Consider the following 26961-nt stretch of genomic DNA (forward strand, 5'->3'; position numbering starts at 1 on the left):
TTGAAGACCCCTGTATTAAACTACAATCACCTAGTTTATTCCCTTATTTCTCATTATTATATTATATTATTGATTTAAATAATACGCGGTAAATATATAAGCTGGCAATGCTAAAACTCGATTTTATGAAAACATAAAAAATAAACAAAAATAATATTTATAACACATGACGGATATAAAAAATACGACTTCCTTGACCGATCATAAAGATTTTTTTTCTTTTAACCCTTTGTGATATAAAAATACACATTTGACATTAAATAATATACTGTTGTTTACTTTACTTATTCCGCATATCCCTTGGGAACATATGTTTTGAATTACACATCAATGAGTGCCGGTGAAAAAACAGCAGTATACACGATCAGCAGTTTGTAATATACGTATATACTGAAACTGGGTCCACAAAAATATGTGTTTTTATTAAAGACCGAATAAATAAAATAAAATAAAATAAAAAAACCTAATAAACATTAAATTTAATGCGTACAGACATATTACTAATGTAAGCTTTCTAAAAACTGCCATCACGCACAGCACACTGCTATATATGTGTACAAATATAACGTATTTGTATAAAATATGTCGGTACACGCGATATTACGACACACATGTAAATACGAAAATGTTTTAAAATTCAAACGCCCGAGAAATAAAACACAACCGCCCTCCATCGTCGTGGTACGAGATTAACATTTGAATAAAATCCATAAACGTAAGCTTGCCTGTACGTTTTGTATGTATGTGTATTTTTTCTACCAATAGATCAAAGTACGATAATATGCAATTTGTTTTCCCGCGTCATCGTCACAGATCCATTTCAGTTTACCGCAACACAAGGATTAACATGGCAGTAATATCATATATTGTACACGTTCGAGTCCCATCAACTCCCCACCCCTCACCCCTAACCCACCTGAAGCAAAAAATTTCAGGATCTTTAAACGTTAAATAAAATAGTATAAAAATAAAATCGTATTTGTCTATATCGAAAAACGAATCTATATTCGTGCCAACTATTTTTCGATAATTTGTATCAATTGTACGGAAAAGACTAAACGAATACAAGTCATCCTCATCACAATCAGAAGACTGTTACGAGGGAACACTTATGTTATATGTACAACACTTTAATAATTCCAACTGAAATCCTTGAACATCTCTGTAGTCGTAATGATATCGATAAAAATAGTAATTGATCCACACAGCGTACTCGAAACTTTGAAACTTTATTCGCATTCTTATTTCGCACTCGAAACTTTATGACCAAATTTTCTTAAAAAAAAAAAATACCAGCCTTCAGAGTTTTCATAGTTTATGAATCTTTGACGAATGATGCAAGTTGTTAGCTTTATATATTTTACATCCGTCAAACACTAAAACATGAATCATTGTATCGAAAAAAATATAAACGAACGTTTTAAATTATTTTCAAGTTGTTATCGTTATAGTTTCATTACATACAGAGAAATCGAACCACGACTATTCTGCGCAAAATGTTCCAATCGATCTCTAATTCAACGGGACGAAGAATGGAAGATTTAAAACATGAAAACCACGTATAAACAGTGAAATATCGGTGCACCCTACTATTATGATTATGTACATTTTACGGATCATCTGAAAAAATTATAATTGAGTGAACATTTAATACGATGAGAAAAATTGTCTATCGGCAGTATTTACAGCTACTTACTGCGACCCCGAGAAGACACAAGGTTTTATTTTTTATTTTTCAATAAGCTGAATTCTTTAAAATATATTTCATTTTCCAAATTTACAAGTTAACGATTGTAATTAATGTGATAAAGGTAGATTTCTTGTCCACTAAAACGCGTATCACCTCTGAAAGCCCCCGTGGCACATTGTAAACGACGACGTCGGCACTATTATGCATTGTGTTCCGTTTTGCGTATATTTTCGTACAGTTTGTATCGGACGAAGGACAAAAAATAGCGATTGTGAAACCGCTCACCGATTATCATCCCGCGGCGGAATCATACACCGTTTTACTTTTAAGTTTAACACATTTTCCGTAGACGCCGAGTGGTTTGCGGCGTGATTTAAACCGTATACCGTGTAATGCGTGTAGTACTTATTATATATCTATAATATGCTTTAGCACCGTTACCGGTGTCGTGTTGAGCTTTACGTCCACCCATTTAGCTTTTATGAGAATCTACTAGGTCCATGGACATTTTTTTTAAATATTTCGGTAACATTTTTGCTAGCAAAAAAATATCATATCATCGATTTGTAAATGCTTGTTATCATCCGGGCTACCTGCGTTCTAATAATTATATTATGCGAAACGTTAAATAATAAAGGAATCCAGGTTAACCATGGTTAGGTAAGGTATCACTGTAAAATCATACTTATATAATGATAAATTACCACTAGATACATTTAACTTAAAAATGAATCATCGCTAAAATGAAGAAATATATATATATATATATATATATAGTATGCCTATGGTATACCATGATATCGAACGATTCAAGCGCTTATAAGAAAATGAAAAGTTACTACTTAAAGTTTCTCAATTTTCGGAATTACTCTTAATGTTCACTAACCCTGTTCTATCTAACAGATATTTACATGTTGATATTCACACGACTGTGCATAAAAAACGTTAAAACATCCAAAAAATCGCGTAATGCGTGGTCACATAATCGAAGACGAAGCAAAGCAGAAAAAAAACGTAGATCTGTTGTAGAAAAAGTATCAATAAGTCAGACGGAAACCACAACAAAAGAGGCGAATACAAATTTTAAACGTAGAAAAGTAAACGAATAGAATTTCCTTATTTACATTGTTAATTATGCATTTATCGAAACCACCGATTAAGCGACCAACTTTATCGATAAACTTCTTTCCGGAATTGAAGTAAGATCTACATGGAGTCGACTTACACGATTAGAAAAAGAATCCCCCCACCCAAACTTGTTGAACGGTTTTTGAATCAATCGATGGTACAATAGTCGGAATAATTCCGACATTGTATCAATCGCTCACTTGTCATAACCGATGGCGCAATAGTTATTCCAACACCACACCTTATGCCAAACCACCTGACAACTTTCTTTACCCGTCGATTTATCGTCTTTCTTCTCATTAATTTTTTCGTTTTTTGTTATACCTTAATTGCCATTACAATGTGTATTATAATAATCTTTTGTTTAATTTTGTTATTTTATATTTATTAATTTTAACTGCGATTTGTTTTATTATCATAAAATAAAAACTTGTACACCCAAACAACATCTTTTCTCGCTAGACTCTCAAAACCTATTTCTCGTTTCACAAACAAATATCGTATATTATTGGTTCCATTCTATAATCGTTATAAAACGGAACCAATAATATACGAACACATGTTGAACATCAGTAAAACAATCAAGTAAGTCAACAGCCCCACGGTGAGTTTACGCACTGACGATGGTACCTGATTGATAGTCATTAAAAAGATTTATCGATTATATTATTAGTGTCGTGTTCGGATTTTGTAGATTGTTGTCGCGTAGTTAATACATTGATTTGTATTTGTGTTTATGTTAGTTATTGCCGCGTTTTGAATACAATAATTACAAACTAACACGTAGATATTTATGATTTTATTAATTCTTGTTCTTTTTTCTCCTTGATGTGTATCAATAGGTACAGTCCACTTTTTCATTAATACTCTATACCCGGCGCCTGTTTACGCGTGGTCACTCCGACCAATTTTCGATTAGGAACCTCGTTCAAACAATTTGTATTCAGCATATCTTAACCCTATACTTGCGTGTAAATTTACAATGGGCTTGGTCGTACACAAATAAAAACAAATAAACAATTATTTACTTAAAGCGCTCAAAAAAAAAAAAATGTGATATCATTACCCGAATGATGGTCCGGCTATATACATATCGAACAGAACTATAGGCACAGTACACGAAATCGCTAGGATTGTTCTACACTAGCGATAAAACCTTAAAAACACGTTAAAAAATAACAAAAAAACCGCTGAGAAGCGATATTGAACTATATACTATGCATTCTACAGTTTCTGTTTGCGGTTATTGAAACTGACGGACAGACAAGAATAATCAAAATAATAAAAAAAACGTAATTACAAACAAACGTGGGCTATTATTGTCTTCGATAAAAATACTATATAGATTAAATCACGTTCAGTAGTAATAATTGGTAGCGCTTGACTTGTGCCATGAATCAACTGCAGCTCGTGGACGTCAAAATCAAAATCCTCAGATCGCTGCGGCTTTGTGGCTGTAGTTGTTGAAATAAAGTTTTATCCCGTTGTCGCTCTGATAAAGACTTTTGTACACAGCGATTTGGCGATTACATCATACAATATTATACCCTTTTTCATGAATCGTGGACCGCTAATATACTAAACGGCGATGGTTTTGTCACGAACACTGATAAATTATGACCAAACGGTATAAGCGTTAAAATACTTTTGAGGGTAAAAACAAAAAATGAAACTTCAAACATATTATATGACTCCAAAAGTATATTATTATTATTATTATATCCACACCAAGAGCCAATAAATTATCGTCATTGTCTTAATGATTATTATAATGGACCACGGTGTAGTTATTATTAATACTATTGCACTACAAGACACTGCTAATTTAATGTATTGTGTAATAATTTTGTAGGAACAAAACAAAACTTGAACTTTGATACGTTATTCTTTTTTATTGTGAAAAAAATAGTAGCTCTTAAAGTATAAACCATGATTCTGCGGATACCAACTTTTTATGTAGTATACAGTAATTATTTTATTTATTATTCAGCTGTTTTTTTTTTTTTTTTTTTTTTTGGTAAATTTTTGCTTTAGTAGGGGCTTTGTTTTTATCAAACTAATTAAACATCTTTCACGGATTCATATCCACAAGTATACATAACGAGGGGTCGTTTAATTAGTGATAGTAATAGAGAAAATGAAGATAGTATAATGATAAGTAGATTAATTTTGAAATGTGATTTTTTTCAGTATTTTTTCATCACCATAGTTTTTTCATGTACAAGAAGATTTTTGACGCTTATCATGATCTACAGAATTGAAATTAGAGTAAGTATTTGACACAAATTATACAAAACCGTAAAATAAACGTTCGAGTTTCCGAATTGTATGCGTTATTTACCGCACTAGTTCTCAACAGAGGTTATATTACAAAAGGTGCTTAAGGGTGGTAATAAGAGAAGGTAAATATTTATAAGTAAATTAAAACCTAAAATCTGTAGGAAAATCAAACTGTAATACATGCACTGTCCCGAGTATGACCATCCCACTAATTATCACAACTTTTTCAAAAAGTTTCAACAGTTACATTTATTTTATACTTATATTATTCAATTGTGCATTTTTGATTTTATTTTCAGGGGTGGATAAGACGTTGAAAAGTAATTTCTTCCTCGAGGGGGTTAAAGCTTTAAAAAGGATGAGTACTGCTCGCTCAATCGCGACAGTTAGTTAGAAAAAATTGGTGATTATATTATAATATTCTCGACGAAATAATCACGGAATCTACAGCCACAGTTTTGGTGTACGCAGCTGTAGTTCGTTAATCGTGACTACGCCTGTGCAGATGCCCACCTATATCCTACAGGCTGCTGTACACCGTTAATATGTTATATTATACGCGGTGTTGATCGTAAATTACAATCGTTTTTCCCCATTCGGAATAACAAAAAATTAATAAATATTTTGTGTCCGAACAAATCGGTGTCCGAGCGCGCGTGTATGGATAGTGTTTTGTTAATTGAATTTAAACCTCTTTATGGGTTGTTTATCACGCGGCTGTAGTAGTGACACTGAATATCGCTCGAAACAGATAAACGTCAATGCATTGAAATATTTCGCAATCAATAGTTGTAAAATATGCTTTACGGTTTTGGATAAAAAATAAAAATAAAAATAAATCCACAGTATATTATTACACTCGTAAACTCACGGACGATTGGATACGTTTTATGACCTCGGCCCATATTAGTATATCCCAGTGTTTACGATAGTTAATTCCGAAATTCGACTTATATATTGTACGTTACCTCCGATAACTTAACATCGTTTCAGTTCCGTGTGTGACGTCGTGTCGAGTTTTTAATATACGTATATTATTTCCCCCCCCACCACCACCATCACCACCTTCCCGATCGTGATGTTTTTGCATAATCGTATGTACAGCCGTACTGCTATGCCACGGCATTAATATTTATACACGCATTTGTTCGACGCCGGAAACTTTTCAAACGCTTAATCGTTTTTTCTACTCGGTTTGTTCACGTGCATAATGTAGACGCTGCGAAATAAATTCAAAATTTCATCTCGATATTATGTTTTTTATTCCGTTAACGGTGCAAAGATTTATGCACCTTTACATAATATAATAATATTATTCATCACGATAACACTCCACTGGCGCACCGTATTATTTGTGTTCGGCGCTCAGGTTCAATTCCTTTGAAAAAATTCACATAATAATACGCATAGGCATACCAACAACGGCATCAGGAGGGGTTTTCCGCTTCCATCCGTACATAAGATCGTTTAACATATTAACTCTTCCTACGTTCGATACTCTGGGCGCCCAGAATCTGTGACCAACGCAGCCGCTGTTGGTAGATCGAGTGATGGAAGTGAAAATATCGTGAACTTCTCGTTTGTGTCGGCGACCATATTTCAATATTTGGTTCATCGGGACTTGAAATTGTAATGATGTGCATCATTCGATTGTAAAATACTGCACAAATAGTTTATAATAATGTGTGCCATATGAACTTAAAACATCTTTTAAAAAATAAATAATGGTCCCATCGATACGCGCACGGAAAACCCAAATCGAAAATAAATTTTAAAGTTAAATATTCGCACCAAATAATCACTCTCTTTTTTTCAACAGATTCCACCGAATTCTAATCATATCTTATACTTTTTCGATAGAAACAATCACAACATGATATTGTTTTCTTACCGTTTATTCGACAGATTCAGTCCGACTATATTATATATATACATATATGCCATATACTCGTATTTATGCATTTAATGATTTTTTATCGTACTCTGTACACAATATGTGTATGTGTATATGATATTTCATATCATTTCAATGTTCAGTTTATTGATTGTTTTTAGAAAATGCAGTTTAATGTAGTTTACTACGTAATATTCTTATGATTGTTATTATTCTCTTTTTTTAAATTGTCAATCAATGCGTCCATCTAAAACTGTTATAACCAAAAAGGGTTTGAATATTTATGCGGATATATTTGTACAAGATAATAATATAACGTTTTTATTCGGTCGCCGAGTAGTAAAGCCGAGTTTCGGAGAACAGACCACAATGTTCGTTTAACAAAGCGAAAAATATTGCGTAAAAACAATATTTTTTTTTTTTTTTTTACCGCAAATAATGTGCAGAACGTCCTATTGTCGTGAAATCATCGAAAACTTATCGAAACGTTGAACGGTCGCAGACATCGCACGCCTATAACGCGTTTAGTGTGTAGACATTTATCGTTCAAGTACAACCGCGACGTCAAACACTGATGCGACTGTTGATCGCATAATGTTCCAGGACGAATACCCAAATACTTTGAGCGGCATTTCGTACTTCGTCCCTGAGACCGGGTGCGGGCGGATAGGACCGTAATCAAGGTCGTAGTTAGGGGGGTGGGGCTAATACGGGTGTTAGAACACCCCCCATCGACCATATTCTATGGTATTTCATCAAATTTCAAACTTACTTACAGTAGGTATAATTTGAATAAACGTTGTATACAACTTGTCGATTTTACATACACTGTCTCAATATAATCATTTTCATTAGTATAATAATTTATGTAAATACATGGTATTCATTTATATAATATTGGAGGAGGGCAGAGCCTCCCACTTACCATAAGTCTATTAAATGTTGAAACACCCCCGTTAAATGAATCCTGGATACGCCACTGGCCGTAATAGCCACGTAACAGTAAGCACCGTGTTCGCGTCGAACACGTGCATGGGAATAAAATTAAATGAGAAATAATTGTCACTTGTAATGTTTCCCCGGGAGTTGAATGGTCGCCGGCAGAGGACAACCGGACGACGGTCGTAACTTCCGGAAGTTTGAGACTCGCGGAGGACGTGCGTTTCCCCGCGGGAGCGGTGCGCAGATAGATATGCGAATCCGTTTTCGCGTACACGATGATGGAGGTGGTGATGGTGGTATAAGGGCAGTAGCAATAGATAAAAAGGTGGTGGAGCAGACGCGATATATATATATGTGTGTGTGTACGCTGCGATAGTAACGGACACGAGCAGCAGAGAGTGGAGCAGCAAATCAAGTCGGGTACAGATCGTAAAGATCTTAAACATGTTTTTTTGAAGTCGACTCTACTATTTTAATCAAGTCTCGGAGGAGGTAGCAGTGGCGCTGCTGGCTGGCAATTGAATAATGCGTATTTTTCCGCGCCGGAGGAACGTTTCGCGCGCGCTCAAAGTACAAAATAAGTAAAACGAACAAAAAAAGTATATATATATATATATATATATATATATAAAATAAAAAAGGAAAAGTGACGTAAAACGTTGCAAACGGTGGTGGTAGAGAGGGGAGTATAACATTACATATTTATGTATTTTAAAGGCATCATAAAAAATAATGAAACAAACTTCCTTGCCTGCAGAATTATCGGTTTCGTCGTGCTAATATTTCTCTCTGTCTCTCTCTCATTCTCTCACTCACTCCCTCTCTCTCTCTCACTCTTTCTCTCTCATTCTCATCCCGTACAACAACGCTCACTGCGCTGATGTAATAGCCAAATCCAGCTTTCCCTTGTCGGGATTTTTCATCATATTTATACATTTCTTTGCCCTCTCCCCTTCGGGTTGTGCACGGGCCTTTTACCCCCCCGCACCGTCTCGCCGCGCCGTCGTTGCAGCCACCACCGCGCCGACAACCCGAGAACGCTATTTCTTTTTATGCTCGACGCCTGGGATATCACTCCGGCGCGCATTATTGCTACTAATAAAATCGTCAAATTTAGACAGATTTATGCGGTGCATTATTTTTTATTGTTATGTCCTTCAAGGCTTTAGGACCTGGCCGTGTGCAACCGCCTACCCGTCGCCACCACCACTACCTCCATCGTCACTACCAACCCCGTCACCACTGCTCACCCCGTGTTAGTATATACCTATAGCGATCGCGCGCGCACGTCCCTTTGCCTACACCAGCTCCGCCTGCGAACGTGTACGAGTGGAACGACAGTGTTTCCGAGGATGTTTCCCCTAGCCCGCGCGCGCACCTTTTTTCCTCATTCTTATCTCGGTGGAACGAAAATATTGTTACCCGTATCGTAAATACACCGTACGCCGATGTGTCGCGATGTGTGTTGTGTGTGTGTGTGGGTGTATGTGTGTATGTGCTTGCTTGCGTGATTTATACAAACGTGTGAGTCGCTCCTTTCCGCCGATGAGCCAGAGATCGTGTCGACCGATCTACCGCCGCGACGGGGAAAAAAAAAGGGAGAAATAAATATTTTCGCGGGGAAAATCGAACCGCGGCAGAAATGATGGAAAACCCGAAATATTCGTACGAAACCGTACATATACACTACGTGTGTGTCTTTAGCACCACCGTTGATGCATAAAACTCTGCCGTCTTTTAAAAATTTTGCTACATTGGTAGAGTTCTGCGATCGATTACGGGAATCTCAAAATTTGACCAAAACGAACACCGTTCCACGTCCAGTACTAAATTGCACATATTACTTCTCAATGCACTCAACCCTCAAGCGAATATGCATTTGACAATAAAAACGCGCACTCATCCTTGCATATTGTATTTTGATATACTCGTCTAAAAACTAATTTACGTTAAAATTTCAAAAAAGTTTTATTTCTCAAGCTACACGTCTTCTTGAACTTTTATTCTTACACTCCCGGGTTTTCTCACAGGAAGTGGTACTTGGACTATGAGGATATCGATCCCGTGAACTCAGCTTTATCCGTCTTGGCAACGGAGCTGAATGGACTACGGTGCAGTTGACTCGTTCAAAATGTTCAGGGCAAAATGTCGATCGACACGTGTGCGATTTTCGAAATCCGAATTCCAATACGTTCGTCGAAACGACGTTTCGCGCGCTTTCCCCCCCCCTCCCACAAGTTTCCCCGGTAATTTCAGAACGGTTGTGTAATGCAGTGCCGGAAGAGCAGTTACGTGGGACGGCGATGATGGTGGGGTGGTTTTTAGCTGTGGCCGGAAGAGGAGGAGGAGGAGGGATAAAAGTTTTAACGAACGAAAGTTGACGAAATAAAGCCGGCAATTTATGGCGACATTTCAACTTTGAAACGACCAATATGCGCTGTTTCTTGCCTCGCGTCTCCACCAACTTTTCGGACATAGAAGAAGGAATTAATTATACGGACCAGGAAATAAAAACGTCACTTCCTGCCCCTCGAAGTCGTGTCTGCCTCGCCGTTCTCAACTACTCGATTCCACCTTTTTTTTTTCTATTTTTTTTTTTTTTTTTAATACAAAAATGTCTCATTTCCTTCGCGGCAAAAAAAACAAATTAAACAAACAAACAGAATTATGGGATTTTAGTATTTAACCGAAGTTTTTTTAAAAAAATACCGTATACGCCCAACTAGAAACTCATTAGCTGCACAATCTTCAGTAGTGCAAAAAAATATATAATATTTCAAGATCCAAAACTAGATAATTAAATTTATCAAAAACCTAATAGAGATCCGAATAGTTTAGCGTGCAGTTTATATAATTTACAACCCTTTTCACTAAAACAACACCGCTCATCATTATCTTTTTCGTTTAACAACGAAATATTTTTATTACAGTATTAAATTGCACGTGTACGATACGCATACGACTAAGATTTGTAAAAAACAATTAATCAATGTAAATGCAAATTTTTAACAAACTTTTGTTTTACAGTATAATTTTATATCCTATGTGTATACATATTTATTTCTGAAAAACATTTATATTCAGCCATACGACTCCATAGAAGTTTTAAAAAATCTTTTTCAAAAATAAAATTGTTAACAGTACCAAATTTAGTGGCGCACAAAATAGGGAAATGCCTAGTGCGTTAAATATTTTTTCGGTCATATTTACAGACGTATTGTCGAAAATGTAGTAATGTTTTTTTCAGGAGTTACCAAAGTTGTTTATTGTTAGGTTATTAAAATCAATTTTAACGACCAAAATAAAAATAAAACTTCGTGACTAACTGTATACATAGAAGTGGTGAAAATAAATTCACTCACGTCCGTCACTCGCGTCAATCCGTCTCCGATCGTTTATGTTTTTCATTATATGATACGAAATCGATTTGCGTGAAACGTTTATTTACTGCTAGAGAAATTCGACGACTTTAATTTCTTGCAAACAAATCCTCGTGACTAACTATAAATCCGACCCGTGACGATGTTTTTCGATCGCCGTACAAATACGCGTGTGTACTGTTTAGATCAAAAATAACATATGATTCAGAATGCACCGTCCTCTGGATTAATCTATAAAATTAGTGTTTGGAGTTTCGATATATTTTTTTGTGTGATTTATTTTTCAACTTCCGCGACTGATATTAATTTATTAGTTATTTTTCGGCAATTAAATAATATTGTTCGGTTTTATTTGCGCACCGTTAAGCTTTTTCAATTATACATGAATGTTGGTCATTTTTTTCCTCCCAAAGTTCTATGATAATTTATAGTGCTGCGTAAATTATTTGGATTTATTGACTGAAAGTTGAAAATTAGATCGAGTTCGTTAGAGTTATAAAATCCGTTAATTATAAACTCGAACAATTGACACTAGCGTTGTGTGCAGGATGAGTACCTACACTTATATTTTCGGTTTATCCTAGAGTTTTTGAAAACATTCACGCTTTAATTAATATCGTCAGAAGGTTTGTGATTGAATCATATATTTCGCTACTTTTTATCGTATTTATTTAAAATAATTTTACATTTATCAATTGAAATATGTTGGATAGAAAATTTTGATATTAAAAACGCATATTTTCATAAAATTGGAAGGAATTAAACGGAATTTTGTAATCAATCGACATTAACGTATTATCAGTGTTTTAAGTAGGGCTGGGATTTTAATGTCCTTAAAAATCACGAAAAATTATCATAAAAAAATGCAAAAATAACTTAAAAAAACTCAAAAAATGCATTAAAAAATGCCTTTAAAATTTAAAAATATTACATTACATGTACATAAATATTTTATTATACTTCATATATTAATAAATACAAATTATTTTTAATTGTTACAATAAATCACGTGAGCGTGCCTCATGTTGTTCCCCAATAAGTTTTTGTAGATATACATATTTTTTTTTTGTTCTTCAATTTGTTCTTTTCATTGTACTCCATTAATATGTTTGTCTCTTGATATATGTTGTTGTATGGTAAAACGTTTTCCAACAGAAAATTTTACATTGCATACCTTACACAACAAAAATAATCCGTCAGTAGAAAAAATCTATAATCTATAATTTTAAATTAAAAAATACCAAAAATGACTTAAAACCCCTTAAAATGCCCTAAAAAAAAGAAAAATTACCTTTAAATCAAAAAATGTCATAAAATGCAAAAAAATGCAAAGTAAAATTTCTTATTTTAATTTAAAAATACCTAAAACATATTTGTAACAAAACTAGCATCGTACAAAAACCTTTAGAAAAAAATGCAAAATGCATCGAAATCCCACAAATAATACATAACCAGCCCCAGTTATAAGTATAAAGGTTAAGCACTAGTGTTCTGCATAGTCTGGTCTTAATCAGTCCGATCTAGTACGGGGTTCTAACATATGAAAATTATTGAATCGTCAGTTTTGTCTGGTTCAATATTTTTTATGAGTAGTGCGGTCCAGTCCTCAGATCAAATGCTTTATTTTCAGTCAGGTTCAGTTTCAAAAAAATAAATGAAAATCAGTGCGGTTCGGTCTTACTCCAGTCCCAATCATAGTACTTAAAATCTATACACATATATTGTTATGAAAACAAATAAAACGAAAAAAAACCTACAACTTTAGGTGTATATTTATTTATTAAGTCTGGTAGTCCGGTCCAGTATAATATTAAACGCATCATATGGTACGGTCTAGGCTAATACAGATTGAACCTTACGGACTCGTCTATAAACGGTCCAAAATGTTTTAAGATCGGACCGACATGTCGCGACTGTCCGGTTCACGGTATACTTTGTTAAATGTTATGTTACTAGTTCGGTCCGGTCTAAAAATAATATGAAACCGTCGGTTCGGTCCAATTTTGATCTTTGATTAACGTTTAAGTGTGGTCCGGTCCGATTTCGGTCCCCTGGTAAAATTTGAAGTCCGGTCTGATCCTTAAAATAACGGACCTTGCAGAGCACTACTAAGCACATTTTATAATGTTGATGATATAATAATGTATGATAATAATACATAACTTTAACTACTCTCAAAAATAATGACATTTATTGGTTAGTCGATAAAAACTGTTTCGACGAGGCATACATTTTGTACACTAATATTTGGTGACATCTTGGGCGCATAAAATCTATTGATTTAAAATCATAAAAAATTAGATGAGAAGAAATTTAATAAATACATTTCATTTTCTCAAATTTGGCATATAGGTACTAATCATTGGTATGCTAATGATTTATTCTAAGACCAGTTATTATATATTTATTATACTTTATTAATATTGGTCAATTAACCCGCATGTAATTTGCATTTCACCGTTGATCGTTTCGATATTATCAGTTAATGTTAATTTACTTAATATTTAGATATTATAGTCCGTATACATACCGGAATGACATCGGACCCAACTCATCACGTTCGTTTTTAATTAGATTGAACCCGGTATTAAATGCATTACGCACGGTATAATACGAGAGATGAGGCACCGCACTTTAAATTATAATAAGTCACGAATCAATGGACGGACCCTTCGCTCGTGTCCACCGATTGTCTATAATACAAGTCGTCTGTTTCGCAAAAAACAAATTTACGGATTGTAAAATTAATAAAATTAAAAAAAAAAATCCATAAGAGTACACTGCGAGGCCTTACAATTTGTTGAAATGGTTAATTATCTCTTTACGAGACATTTAAATCGGAAAAATTTACTTAACCTTACCCACGCGGTATCGATTGCGAACAAACTGGACGAGTATGTATTTATTGTTTTCGGTTTTTATTAAAAGGTAGATTCGAGCGGTGGAGTTAAAAATGCATACGAGAACCAATCATGTATAAAACTACAAACCATAGTGGTGGATGCGTTAATATTGTATATTCAAACCGTCACATCGGAATATTGAAAAATCCGTAAATCCTATTTCTCTTAAAACGAGTGGAGGTACATTTAAACAACGCTTATCCGTTCAATTACTGCGCCCTATCGTTAATGTTTATTCGTCACGATTATGATGTTATGGAATATTACGATACCTGGTGTTCGTGATTTTCAGAGTTCGCTTTCGTGTACATAATGTATAATTTAAGGTTCATGTAACACATATACACGAAGAATCGATACGCTTTTAGAATAATATATAATCCAACAATAATTCTTTCTTGGCCACTTAGCGGTTGACGTTGAACCCCAGAATTACAATACAGAAATCCAAAATATATATGTCAAAGTATAGATATATCTTTGATTTATTTATAGAATCTGGATTAACTCACTCTCGTAAAACTACTGTTAATAAAAATATATTACACTCGTTTATAGCTCGAATAAATAATGCACTTAATAATAACGTTTTATGATAAAACCCGGTTTTATTGGTAGAATTCAAGTTTTATCGAATTTTTCAACAAAAATAGTGCTTCGTTTATGAAATATCTAATTTATTATTCCAATGATCAGGTTGAAATAATGCGGCCATTGTATGCTCAAATGAATAACTTATAAAACGTCATATCTTAATATTTTTTTTTAATTAGTCATGTTTATAGAGATACTCAGGATTATTACATTAATATTCTTACGATAATGTATTTTAATGTGATAATTTTATTTTAAGCCCGACACGTTTTTAGACATTTTCTTTCGTCTCCGTTCAATTTTAAAACGATGAAAATGAAATACCAATTCCTCAAACTCTATTAGTATGCTTGTATATTGATTGAATACTTGTTTTGAATTATTATTTTGTTTGATAAAAATAAATCGAGACAAATTTTAATTAAAAACTTTTATTTAAATATTGCAATGTTACTTTTTTTTTTCTTTGCGCACGAAAAACATGTATATATATTTAATTTCATAATTTAATAAAAACAATACAAACCGATTCGTGTTCCACACTACGACATGTCGACGATTTCCAGTCCGTCCGAAAACTTTCAATTACGTAACCGTCGAACTTCGATCCGGACAATCGTTTCGGACGTCATTCACATCACCCTCAGCGTGTTCAGGAATGTTTAATTAAAATTCACCTAATTACAAAACGAACTCTGTCTTTGTTCGAGTTTTCATCAACAGTGTTTCCATATAATGTCCACCGTTATCGACGACGACTTATCGGAATTTTAAAACTTGACAGAAATTGTGTCCGCTCGCGCCAAACGTTTTCACCTCGAATGACACCAGCTACAGTAGTCTTCTTGTCGTCGATACGTAACGTTTTGACAGGCCAGCGATACGGACGTGCGAATTGCAAAGAAACTGTTCGCAAACAAACCGTATCTAAACAGAGTTACGCGATTCGTTGCACTGCCGTTTGACACGGCACGATTTTTTTGCGTACGAAAACTCGAGAAACGTAAAACATTACGTGTTCATTTTTTTTTCTTCACCCGGCTGAAACTCTGAATTTATCTGAACGATTACATAAGATGTGTGCAAAGTACAATCGATCGTGAGACAAAACATTTTTGCGCGTTAACGTTACGAATCGATTGTTTCTGATTCATTTCTGATTCCAACGTCATCGTGATGGCGCGTTTTATTCAATTGGGTTTTCGGCCGAAATGCCGATCCGTCGATGCGCCTACGATCACATACGTAAACCGAGTGTTACGAAATAACGCATATATTTTTCGCGAGGTAACGGTGGTAGTTGTGGTGGGGGATGGGGTTAGCTGCAGCACCGTAATACAAGTAAAGTACGCGATATTACAGCGTACGTGTATTATGTCGTGTATACGTGTATTGTGTCTGTTCGTGAATCGATGGTGTTTGTTTTACGCTTCCCGGTCGGATTGCGATCCTAACGATGCCGCGAATTTTTTTAATCGAATCGTAAATACATCGGGACACAATCGGAACGGCTGTTGCAACACGTCGTTTGCGACGGCGCAGGTAACGGAACGGGAGTTTTTCCGGAGCGTTACGCAAGCTCCTGGCGCGCCCGACTCAAGTCTCAAAGCGCCGCCGGCAACCCCTCGCCGTAATCCCGTCCGTCGCGACCGCATCATCGAACACGGTATTAAACACGGCAGTTAAGTAGATAACATTAACGTACTGGCGAACCATAAATAAACGCATTCGTTTTTATTATTATTATTTTTTTTCCCCTCCCCCGCCGGTGGTCGTTGTTTTTCAAGAACTCCCTGGCAAACGGTACCGCGCGTCGTATAGCCTGAAGAACGGTTATATGTATTTAATGCGCCATTTAACAACCGCCTAGCGGTAATTAACGATCGCGCGGTCTTATACACTCTTCCGTATTATAAGGAGTTGGCTCTCAGTTGTTCCTCCTCGGAGATTATCGGCGCATAATAATTATAACAATCATTTGGCACGGGCGGAGGTGGTGGTGGTGTTGGTGGCTCGGCCGGCCGGTTGCGGTGGTGGGGCACGGGGTGTAAACTTTTTGCCCCCGGCTATTATCTTAATCAGCCCAGTGCTTGCGGTCGTTACAATTATTTTTGCACGAAAAACGAGCCCAACCAAGCTCATCCGACGCTAAACCCACGAATTTTTATTGTAGTCATATCTTTAAAAAGTGTTGCCTACGCCGGGGGACTCGTTTGCCAGTGATGCAATTAAACAATAGTATATATTCCTTCTCTTTGTTAAACACAGATATATACGCTCCTCGACCGTCTTGCCGTTTACGCAATTGTTGTGTAAAGACGAGCTCGAGGAGCTGGTTTCTCTTATTCCGTTTTCTTTCTTTTCTTCCCCCCCCCCCCACGCACTCGCCATCGGTTGTACATATATAAGCGCGTCGTAGTGTAACAGTCGCAGTGTAAGTGTATACACTTGCCCGACGGCTCCGCTCCAATAACAATAATTTAAACGCAAGCTCCCAAAACTGTAATATCAATAAATTGTCTGCAGCAATCTTCCGGAGGAATTAAAAAACACCGTGAAACCCTTTCTTTCGACCTCGTGCGGATCCTCCTCCGCGCGCGCAATTCGTTTTTAACAAAGTTTACGTCTAATACGTACATAACGCTGAGCATTCGAATCAGATATTCGTGCAATCGGATAACTTAATCGCCGTCGGACGGTGACTACTGCGTCGTGCAATAAAACGTTATTGTACATGTGCATCGATTCGATTGTCAGTCCGGAAAACCGTCTGGCGCATAAAGAACGTCCGACCGACGATCGTGATGATAATACGTTTTCGGCATTCCGGCCGGGCGGCTCAGTGGATTTCCGACTCCCGGTTGGAACTGAACTCATTGCGCGGTGACGACCGTCGTGTGCCAGGAGATAAAGAATAGCGGCAAGCGAGGCGGATTCGTTGAACCGGTCTAGAACGTCCGCACGGCTTGTGCGTTTACGTTTTCAATCCAGTCGGTGTCTGCAACCCTAAGTGTTTCTTAAAGTCTTCTTCGCATTGTCGTCCGAACGTCGCAAACTAATGTTTCGCGTTCATCGAAACTTAACCGTTCAAGGACGTAATGTTTTGTGTAACTGCGCGGAATGCGATTTTTCACGGTGCTGATAATGAAGAGTCAAGCGTTAGAATCGATCAGTACAGCTTAAAATACACCGTACGCTATCGTCTAAACTTTTAGTAAATGATGGCCAACTATCCTTATGAAAGCAATACCTCGCCTCTAGTATATCCGACTTCTGTGACGAACGGTCCGTGTCGGAAAATCCGTTAGAACTCTTTTTAAAGTAAACAATTTAGTACCTATGCGGTTGGTAGATACAAAACACAAATCCGGATTATGCTCCCTGTTTTATCGGGCAGATTGGAAGGGTCGCCATTGTTTAGCGTTGCAAACTAATTCCAGGCCCTTGGCATCACTCCAATCAGCGACTTCATCTCCTTTAGTATCATTCTCTTTGTAACGCCACACAATATTATGACTATTGACAGTAGTATATTCTCAAATGTTTTGTAGAATATGGCTTAAAATTTTTTCTAAAAAAATAAGCGATTTTATAATATTTAAAAAAACACATCAAGTGTTTTATTTTTTATGAAAATTACATCCACGTGATATAAATCAATGTTATCTTTTTCAATAACTTCGTAGCAAGTCATTTATGAATATTGAACTTTATTTTCTTCTTGGACGGTCGAGAACCGACAACCTTTCAACAACCAAAAAATATGCCACTGACTATTGAAATCACTTATGTAGATAGAGAAGTGACTAACAAAGTGGAGTGTAGTAGTAAGCTATTTTATATTCGAGGATCTATAGATATTTGTTATAATATTTAAATTTCCAACTTTTATCTCAATAGTGTAGATGTTGTTTTCTTCTGTAGTTCTGATGTAATTTTATATTAAATCGCTTTTCTTGTAAATGGTACCACCATATTTTACTGTTAAAAAAAACCACTGGCTGTCACGTATTTTCTGATAAACTCTATTTTCAATAGTGGTTCCTAGTCGGTGATTTCCTGAACAACAAGTCGTCTATATTTTCTTCCGTCGCGATTATTTCCAGTACTTCCATCTTGGCTTTGTTTATAAGTTGTGGCATTTTGTTGGAGGTACTGCCTTATGTGTAACTGGTTGCGTAGCATAAATTCTATACCGATAAATTTTATTACATCACTATACAATTATTAATCTATGAATATTTTGTAGTTATTATGCAAATCATTCTTATGTTGCAGTATTTTCATATCGGTGATTCCGTTAGCGCTATCTGCTGTTCGCCGTTCCTATGTACTACGGTATACACTATTGGTAGTCGTTACCTACGTCGCCCTTTAGTAATATTTTGATGCCATATATTAGTTATCTCCGTTACGTAGTCCTCTTTTTCCTTTATGAATTAATATCTAGGATATTATGAATTTAAAATCATTTAAATGTAATTAACTTGTATTCAAACAGGTGGAATATCATAATAAACGAATTCAAATCTATACATATAACATTTTTACTCAGAAATCTTGATTCACCACCTATCACATTAAATAATCAAACAATACCAACGGCAATGAAGTTAAATATCTTATTCTACTTTTGTCTATTTTTTTCATTGTATATTTTTCATTTTGCCGAGTTCACATTATTACAATTTCTAGCATTCTAAACTTGCTTTTAATATATATCATTCAAGAATACGAATAGTAATTAACAAATTTATATTCACATAATATTTACAAATGTTGTATTCTTGTGTGAATTGAAAAAAAAAAACACCTATTATGAATTCAAAAGTGGATTAGTAGAAGAAATAGTGTTGGAACATTAAATAGTTTATGTGTTAAATTAAGAAATAAAGATCCATTGTCATACAAATACTTTTTGATAATGGATAAATAACTTTTTCAATACTTATGTAATATAAGCTAATTGACATACTACCAGGGCCAGCCCAAGCAAAAATATCAATCAAGAAAAATCAAATTTTGCCTCTTCTAAAAAAAAATTGAGTTTTTATTTTAACTTAGACCCTCCCCCCTATTTTTTACGTGACATATCTACATACAAAAACTTTCAGTTTTTTATTTTATATATAAAATTGTATGTAAAAATACTTAAAAGTGATTTCTATAAATATTACTCAAAATCCATCACTATCGTGAATATCGGAAATCACGGAAGTGATTGTGTGGTTATTTATATTTTTGGAATAAAAATGCTTATAGGCCGTAATATAAAATAATATAACTTAAGACAATATTATTTTATTATTTGGTAAATGGTTTCCAAGAATAAATTAATTTAAATATTTTTCTTATAAAACACCGATAGAACTAAAAAAAAGTACGAATCAATTTTGAAAATGTCACCTCTAATAGGCAGGAACCTAGATCGCCTATACATACCTAGAGCCGGCTCTGCATACAATTGACAAATTGCATTCAATTTTTGCTCAACATATCGGACTGTTTGCAAATTTGTGGTACACTAATTTTGGCTAATTATTATATGTTCCATGATTCAAATTTATGCATAAAACATTTTTTGTTTAATTTTCGGATATACAGTGTCTTTTGTGATATCGGTGGCCACTATGAATTCACGAAATTTAAGTTTTTTTAAACATTGAGACTCTCCTGTACTCGATATCAATTGTATGTTTGTATCAATTGTATATAAACTAGAAATCTCTATTTATGGGGAGTTAAGTATGTTAATGATTATTGCTATTCTTACATTTTTCTTCGCGCTTCTATTCCTGTTCGTTCATGTTACTGGTGTTTCGATTCTATGATACTGTAATGCCGTATTTTGCTGTTTGAGTCTGGTCGGTTAACCTAGACAATGAGTAATTTTAGTTATTTTTGAGATACGAGTAATGCGATCGTATTATTATTTTTAAGAACAGTATTAATATGGATTATTCGGCGTAAAAATATTTGGATATAAGTCGTGTTTTTTTTGGAAATTCTAAAATAATGCATGTTAGAACTAAGTTATGTTACCATATATTACATTTCAATTCTAAATATTACCCATTGTGATTACAAGTGTATCAATGATTCAACATTTATTTATTATCCCCGGATCAAGGGTTAAATAATGGTGAATATTTTTAAATTATTGTTTTTCGTCGTTGATGATCAACATGTTACGAATATTCCGGTAAACTTATTGTACTGTAAAAAGTTCAACGTAAACCGTGAAAAGTCTCCTTGTTTCGTTATCTTTTTTCGGCGACATTTTATAGATTTTTACCTATACTTACTATGGTCCGGATCTCGTGTTTGAATTATGTTCGATTGAAAATATTACATGCGCTGGAAGACGTCATCTTGAGTGCATATATTATAATATATACCGGTGATAAAAATGTATAATATAAAAGGGAATGAGACGTGTTTGCATGTATATACATAACCATTCAAGTGTATACGTAATGTACATAGGTTATAAATATATATATATATACATACATCAGATGGCGGGTCGGGGAGCAAGGAGGAGAGCAGCTCAATTAAAGTTTAATCCGAAATTATTACATCTTTCCGGTGTTACGGTGTTCACGGAGAAGGAAACGGTTTACCTCCTGCTCCGATCCTTGCCGTCAGTCTATACCGTAGTATAATATATACATATACATACTGTACCGCGCGCGAGGCAATAGTCATCATCGTCGTCATCGTCGGGGACCTGTGTCGAGCGCGAAGGGAGGACGCGTGTAGACGACGACGACGACGACGACGACGACTTGCTTAGGAATCGTCTTGATTTGCCACCGACACTACCCGCTGTTACCCGCGTCACGTCCCTTAAAACGCTACACACGCGCGCCATCCCTGCAATTCGAGTAATATAGAGCTAGCAACGGCGGCAAAACGACACGTCTCGCTCTCTCAGTCCCTGTTCATTCACCCTCCGATCCTTCTCGTTCTTCGTTCCTTTCGCTATACTGCCGTTTTCTCTCCAGATCCATCTCTCTCTTTCTTGTTCCATCTCCCACGTACGAACACGGTGCACCATAACTTTCGTCCGCCGCCAATAAACGTCCCCTCTACTCCCCTCCACCACCGAGCCCTTAAGACGGCATTCGTATTACTGTACGTACACCTCGCCCTCACCACCCTCCTGCACGCTGCTAATAATGACACGGCGACCGGTCGAATTTATTAGCACTATGGTCGTAATAGTATGGCGGAACTGCAGCCACGGAGCGTTTTATAAAAACGGCCGCGTATACCACGTGCTCGCACGATTACGTCCTTTTGTATATATATATTTATTTATTTTTATCTGGAGTGCTGCTGGGAATGATATTATTTCCGCAAAAGAAAAATAACGACCGTCGTTGAATATATAAAGGTCTTCAAACGCACCGGTATACACGCGGTGCCGGCGCAGAGTATGAAGCCGTATTCCTAATATGTTTATATATATATATGTGTGTGTGTGTGTGTGTGTGTGTGTGTGTATAAATATATCATAATATATCATCGCACAGGGCAAACCGTGTGACTTCAACGCCTTTTGTTCGTGGTAACGAGAACCGAACACTGAACTAAGGTCAATAACGGTGACGGATTCGAACCCTGCGGTGATGTTAAAAAATCGTTTGATCCTACGTAGAAATGTATTTAAAGATGGTGCACGTTTTAGATCGACCAAATAGGAATTTCAATAAGTAGTTTCTGTGCTGATGTGTTTTGCTTTGATTAATGATTTAACTGTATCAAATAAGAGCTTTGTAGTAACGAATTGAAATGAAAAAACAATAAGTTTGATATGATATGGAAACATTGTGAAGATCATCACTTCGTTTCACTAATGCTGCATCATCGTTACGGTTTTAACATGTAAAAAAAACCTAATAAATTAATAATATATTGTTGTATTATTAATAGGGCTCGGAAGTTGTAGGAATTACAATATGTTCTCAATTTATAGCAGACCAAGCTAGAAATCTAAGATATACAAGGATGAATTTAAGAATCGAAAATTAAAAATACCTATTTGGTTGATTTTCATATGCATATTATCAGTAGCGGATTTAGCATTATTTGATTTTTATAAATTAAATTAATATTGGATATATATTATTTTTATTATAAATAAAAATAATTTTAAAAAACCAACACATTATTCAAATAATTATTAATAAAAAAATTGATAAATTTAATTATTTAAATCATTTTATACATTATTATTTTATAATTAAAAAATTACAACAAATTATAGGATATGACGACAAGCGATAACATTATAAATATAGAAATGAACTGCAGTAATATAATGATAATTTTACCGCGGCACGTTGTCGCTTACGCTTTCCTCTTTTACATAATAATATGTGTTATCACCACGAAAGAAAGTACTCAACTAACGTAATAATTGACTACATTGATAATTGTCAAATGGTTATATTATACATACACGCGATTCATTATTATTTCATTCTTATTCGGATTCACGATACACGATGATCATCTACAACTGCGTATAAAAGCAAGATCTTTGTGCAAATTCAAATCATTGAAAAATGTTATTTTAGCATTTTGCTGCTAGATATTTTTATAAATAACGATTTGAAGAAAAAACACTTAAGTACATCATTTAATATCTATGATTTTAAATAAATTATTCATCTATAAGATGAATTGGCCATGTTATCTATATAGGTGGTATGGTATTTAAAATATAAAATGTAATGAATATGACAAATAAAACTAAAGTTACGGCGACTCCGCACTTTGAATTTAAATAAATTTATTTTATTTAATACAATATATATTAAAGAAAATTAATTCTGACGGACGTATTTTAATTACGAAAAAATTACTCGTTTCACAAATGTCGGCTATGTTTGTAATAATGTATTCAAAATTCGTATGCCTTTATGCAGTGCTCGTTTTGTAGAGACTGTAGATTTTTTTGTGAAAATTAAGTATTCCAATCCAGTGGTGTGCAGAAAATCCTATTTTATGAATGCTTTTTATTAGTGGCTTTAAACATTTTTAGCATAAAAAGAAACAAATACTTCTGTTATATTTTCTTTTAGAAATGTCGAAAATAATCTGAAAAAATTGCTAAGCTTTAACTTTCTACTATATATTTTAAAATTTAATATTACGCTGCAAACCAAGTCTGACAGCTCAAATATAGGATAAATACGAAAAATATCTCTTTTACATATTCTTAATTACTAAAATTAAATAATAAATATATTGTAATGACAAATAGTGGCGGTCTTGTAACGTTAACTAACATGTGTATAGCTCTAAGAATACAACAGTCTTAATTCTGTTGACTCACCTCGTAAGTATCAGCAGTATCACGCAATTCGAAAGGTGACAAAAAACTGTTTTTTGCATAAAATAATAATACACTTCACTGATGTATGAATGTTATGTGTTATCTGTGTTAACTCAAACTTGTTTTCCGAACATATATTTCGTTTGTGTACAGTAAACATATTTTAATCGAGGAAATGTCGTAAAACAAACCTGCAACAATTAATATTTTATAAGTACGATAAGAACTATAAGTATCTATAAGTTAAATCGGTCCATCACGCTAAGTAGAACGTTTAGAAGTTAAAAATTATAGTTTCGTTGCTTTGGTGCGCAATATGAACGTAAACGGTCTGAATCAACGAGATCACAGGTGTTTTCACCATCGGACGCTCCGCAATTGGGTTAGGATAGCTTAACATATACAGACACATTAAAATGTACGATTGGATATAGTTATATTTACTCGTTGTACGTTTGCTTGCAGCGCATTACGAAATGTTTATACAGTTAACGTATTTGCGTACAAAGTAAACGTAGTGAGTATGTCAACATTGATTTAATGACAAATAATGGATATTACAGCAACACAGTTGAATTATTGTCCGACGAATTCATTTCTATACAGTATTGTTATCGGTGGCGATGAATCAAACCAAACAATCGGTCCTTTATTCATACTCTTTGCGAAAAAGTGGAAACCCAATTCGGAAATTCGAACTGGAACAACGATAATGTTCGAAATAAAGTTAAAGCTCAAACGTTCGTTTAAGCTTTGAAATTTCAATTCGAAGAACTTTAGAGATGAACTTATCCATCCTTGAGTTTCATTCTCAGCGAACATCAACCGATTGCACAGTATTATATTATCGATGGCTTATAGTTTTAGTCAGGCCCGTCCCGAAGGGGGTCTTGAGGGGTGTCCCATCCTCCCAACGAAAGCACTTGTCGGTAGTCGGACTTGTTTCATTATAGCCTAAAACAGGGATGGCAAATCCATGGCACGCGTGCCCGAGATGGCACGCGAAAAGATTTTGTGGGCACTCGAAAATTTTTACTATTATATAATATATAGTATTATAGTTTATAGAATATAGGTAATAGGTAAAAATATTTTGAGCATATGGCTTTTATCGGTCATTAAGGATTATTCTTATCTGTAGATAAAATAATAATACCTATATTATTATTGAGAGTAATAAACCTACCTCAGTAAACACTAATCAGTACAAATACGTCTGTCAATTTGTAAGTGCGTCGTGCGTGTTTCGTGTTTCGTGCGCGATTATTATATTTTATTTAACATTATTTAATATGTTTGTACCAAAAAAAAGAAAAATTAGTGAATTAAATATTAGTAGTTGTAGTAGCAGAGAATTTCAAAATTCATGGACTGAAGATTATGGTATGGTTAAAAAAGGCGATAAAGCAGTATGTATTTTATGTTCAACCACAATAGTATGTAGAACATCATCTGTTAAACGACATTATGAAACTATTCATAATTTTCTTTTGAAAAAAACAAAAGAAGAACAAAAAGAGTATATTCTACAAGCAATTAAGAACAACAATTTGCAGACAAATACATTAATGAAGTTTGTAGGTAGCAATTCAAATATTGTTGCCGCAAGTTTTGCTGTATCAAATGTCATTGCAAAACGCGGAAAGCCCTTTTGCGATGGAGAATATATTAAAGATTTGATGCTGGAAACTGCATCATTTCTATTTGAAGATTTTTCTAATTAAGATAAAATTATGCAACGCATAAAGGATTTACCAATAACCAGAAATACTGTAAAAGATCGGATTTTAAAAATTGCAGAAAATATCACAAATCAACAAATTGCAGATTTTAAGTTGTGCAATGTATTTTCAATTTGTCTTGACGAGAGCACTGATATTACTGGTTCAGCTCGATTATCTATATTTATTAGATATTTTGTTGGTAGTGAAATTAAAGAAGAGTTGGTTAAATTAGTCTCATTGTAAGAAACAACAAAAGGAACTGATATTTGCAAAGCAGTTGTAAATACTCTTTCTGAGGCAAATGTGGATTTTTCAAGAATTGTTTCTGTTACCACTGATGGCGCACCTAGCATGACTGGTAGAGAATCAGGGTTTATTAATTTATTTACTAAACACGTGGGACATCCCCTGCTAGGTTTTCACTGTATTATACACCAAGAGGCATTGTGTGCAAAAAATACTTTTAAATTATTTGATGCTATAATAAAACTAGTAACTAAAATAGTGAATTTCATTACTGCGCGAGGCTTGAATAAAAGAAAATTTGAAAATCTATTAAAAGAAGTAAACTCGGTATACAGAGGTTTAGTTATGTTTAATAATGTTCGCTGGCTTAGTCGTGGCAATGTTCTCCAAAGGTTTATTGAATGCTTTGACGAAATTAAAATGTTTTTGGATGAGCAAAATCAAATACATGAAGAATTATCTGACTTGGAGTGGATAGCCAGATTGATGTTCTTTGCAGATTTCACCCAGCATTTAAATGAATTGAATATTAAGCTACAAGGTGATAATAAAATAATCACTTGTATGTTTGATATGATACAAACATTTCAGGTAAAATTAAAAATATTTAACCGTGACATAATAAACAAAAATTTCAAATATTTTCCTAACCTTAAAAAGTATATTTCGGAATTGGAAATTTTCAATAAACCTGATATTACTCATCTTATCCAAGAATTTTTAAATATTATTGGGACAGCTATGAATGAGTTCTCTGCACGCTTTACTCAGTTTAAAGAATTTGAAGAAACCATGAAAATTATTGTTTATCCAGACACATTGCCATTAGAAAAA

General features: G+C 34.6%; 2 protein-coding genes and 2 long non-coding RNA genes across 4 annotated transcripts in view; 2 read left to right on the forward strand and 2 right to left on the reverse strand.

Annotated features, from left to right (window-relative positions):
* The first annotated feature begins 5045 nt into the window (after positions 1-5045).
* The window catches only part of LOC112680436 (heterogeneous nuclear ribonucleoprotein L-like), a 55891-nt gene continuing 33975 nt past the window's right edge, over positions 5046-26961 (forward strand). The window contains exon 1 of the mRNA XM_025550528.1: positions 5046-5086. The gene's annotated coding sequence lies outside the window, so the exon portion shown is untranslated. The remainder of the gene's footprint in view (positions 5087-26961) is intronic.
* LOC112680438 lies at positions 12338-17755 on the reverse strand. The gene is made up of 3 exons (XR_003148307.1): positions 15338-17755; positions 13845-14023; positions 12338-12488 (listed from the first exon to the last, which is right to left on the reverse strand). It is a non-coding gene; the product is annotated as an uncharacterized LOC112680438 (long non-coding RNA).
* Positions 17761-24503, reverse strand: LOC112680437. The gene is made up of 3 exons (XR_003148306.1): positions 24158-24503; positions 20585-20685; positions 17761-19001 (listed from the first exon to the last, which is right to left on the reverse strand). It is a non-coding gene; the product is annotated as an uncharacterized LOC112680437 (long non-coding RNA).
* Positions 25891-26961, forward strand: part of LOC112680415 (protein FAM200A-like) — a 26470-nt gene continuing 25399 nt past the window's right edge. Inside the window, exons 1-2 of the mRNA XM_025550500.1 lie at positions 25891-26120; positions 26199-26668. Of these exons, the coding sequence (XP_025406285.1) occupies positions 25891-26120; positions 26199-26668 (700 nt within the window). The remainder of the gene's footprint in view (positions 26121-26198; positions 26669-26961) is intronic.

The sequence above is a fragment of the Sipha flava genome, unplaced genomic scaffold, assembly GCF_003268045.1.
Source record: "Sipha flava isolate LNK unplaced genomic scaffold, YSA_version1 176_pilon_pilon, whole genome shotgun sequence".
NCBI classification, from domain to species: domain Eukaryota; kingdom Metazoa; phylum Arthropoda; class Insecta; order Hemiptera; family Aphididae; genus Sipha; species Sipha flava.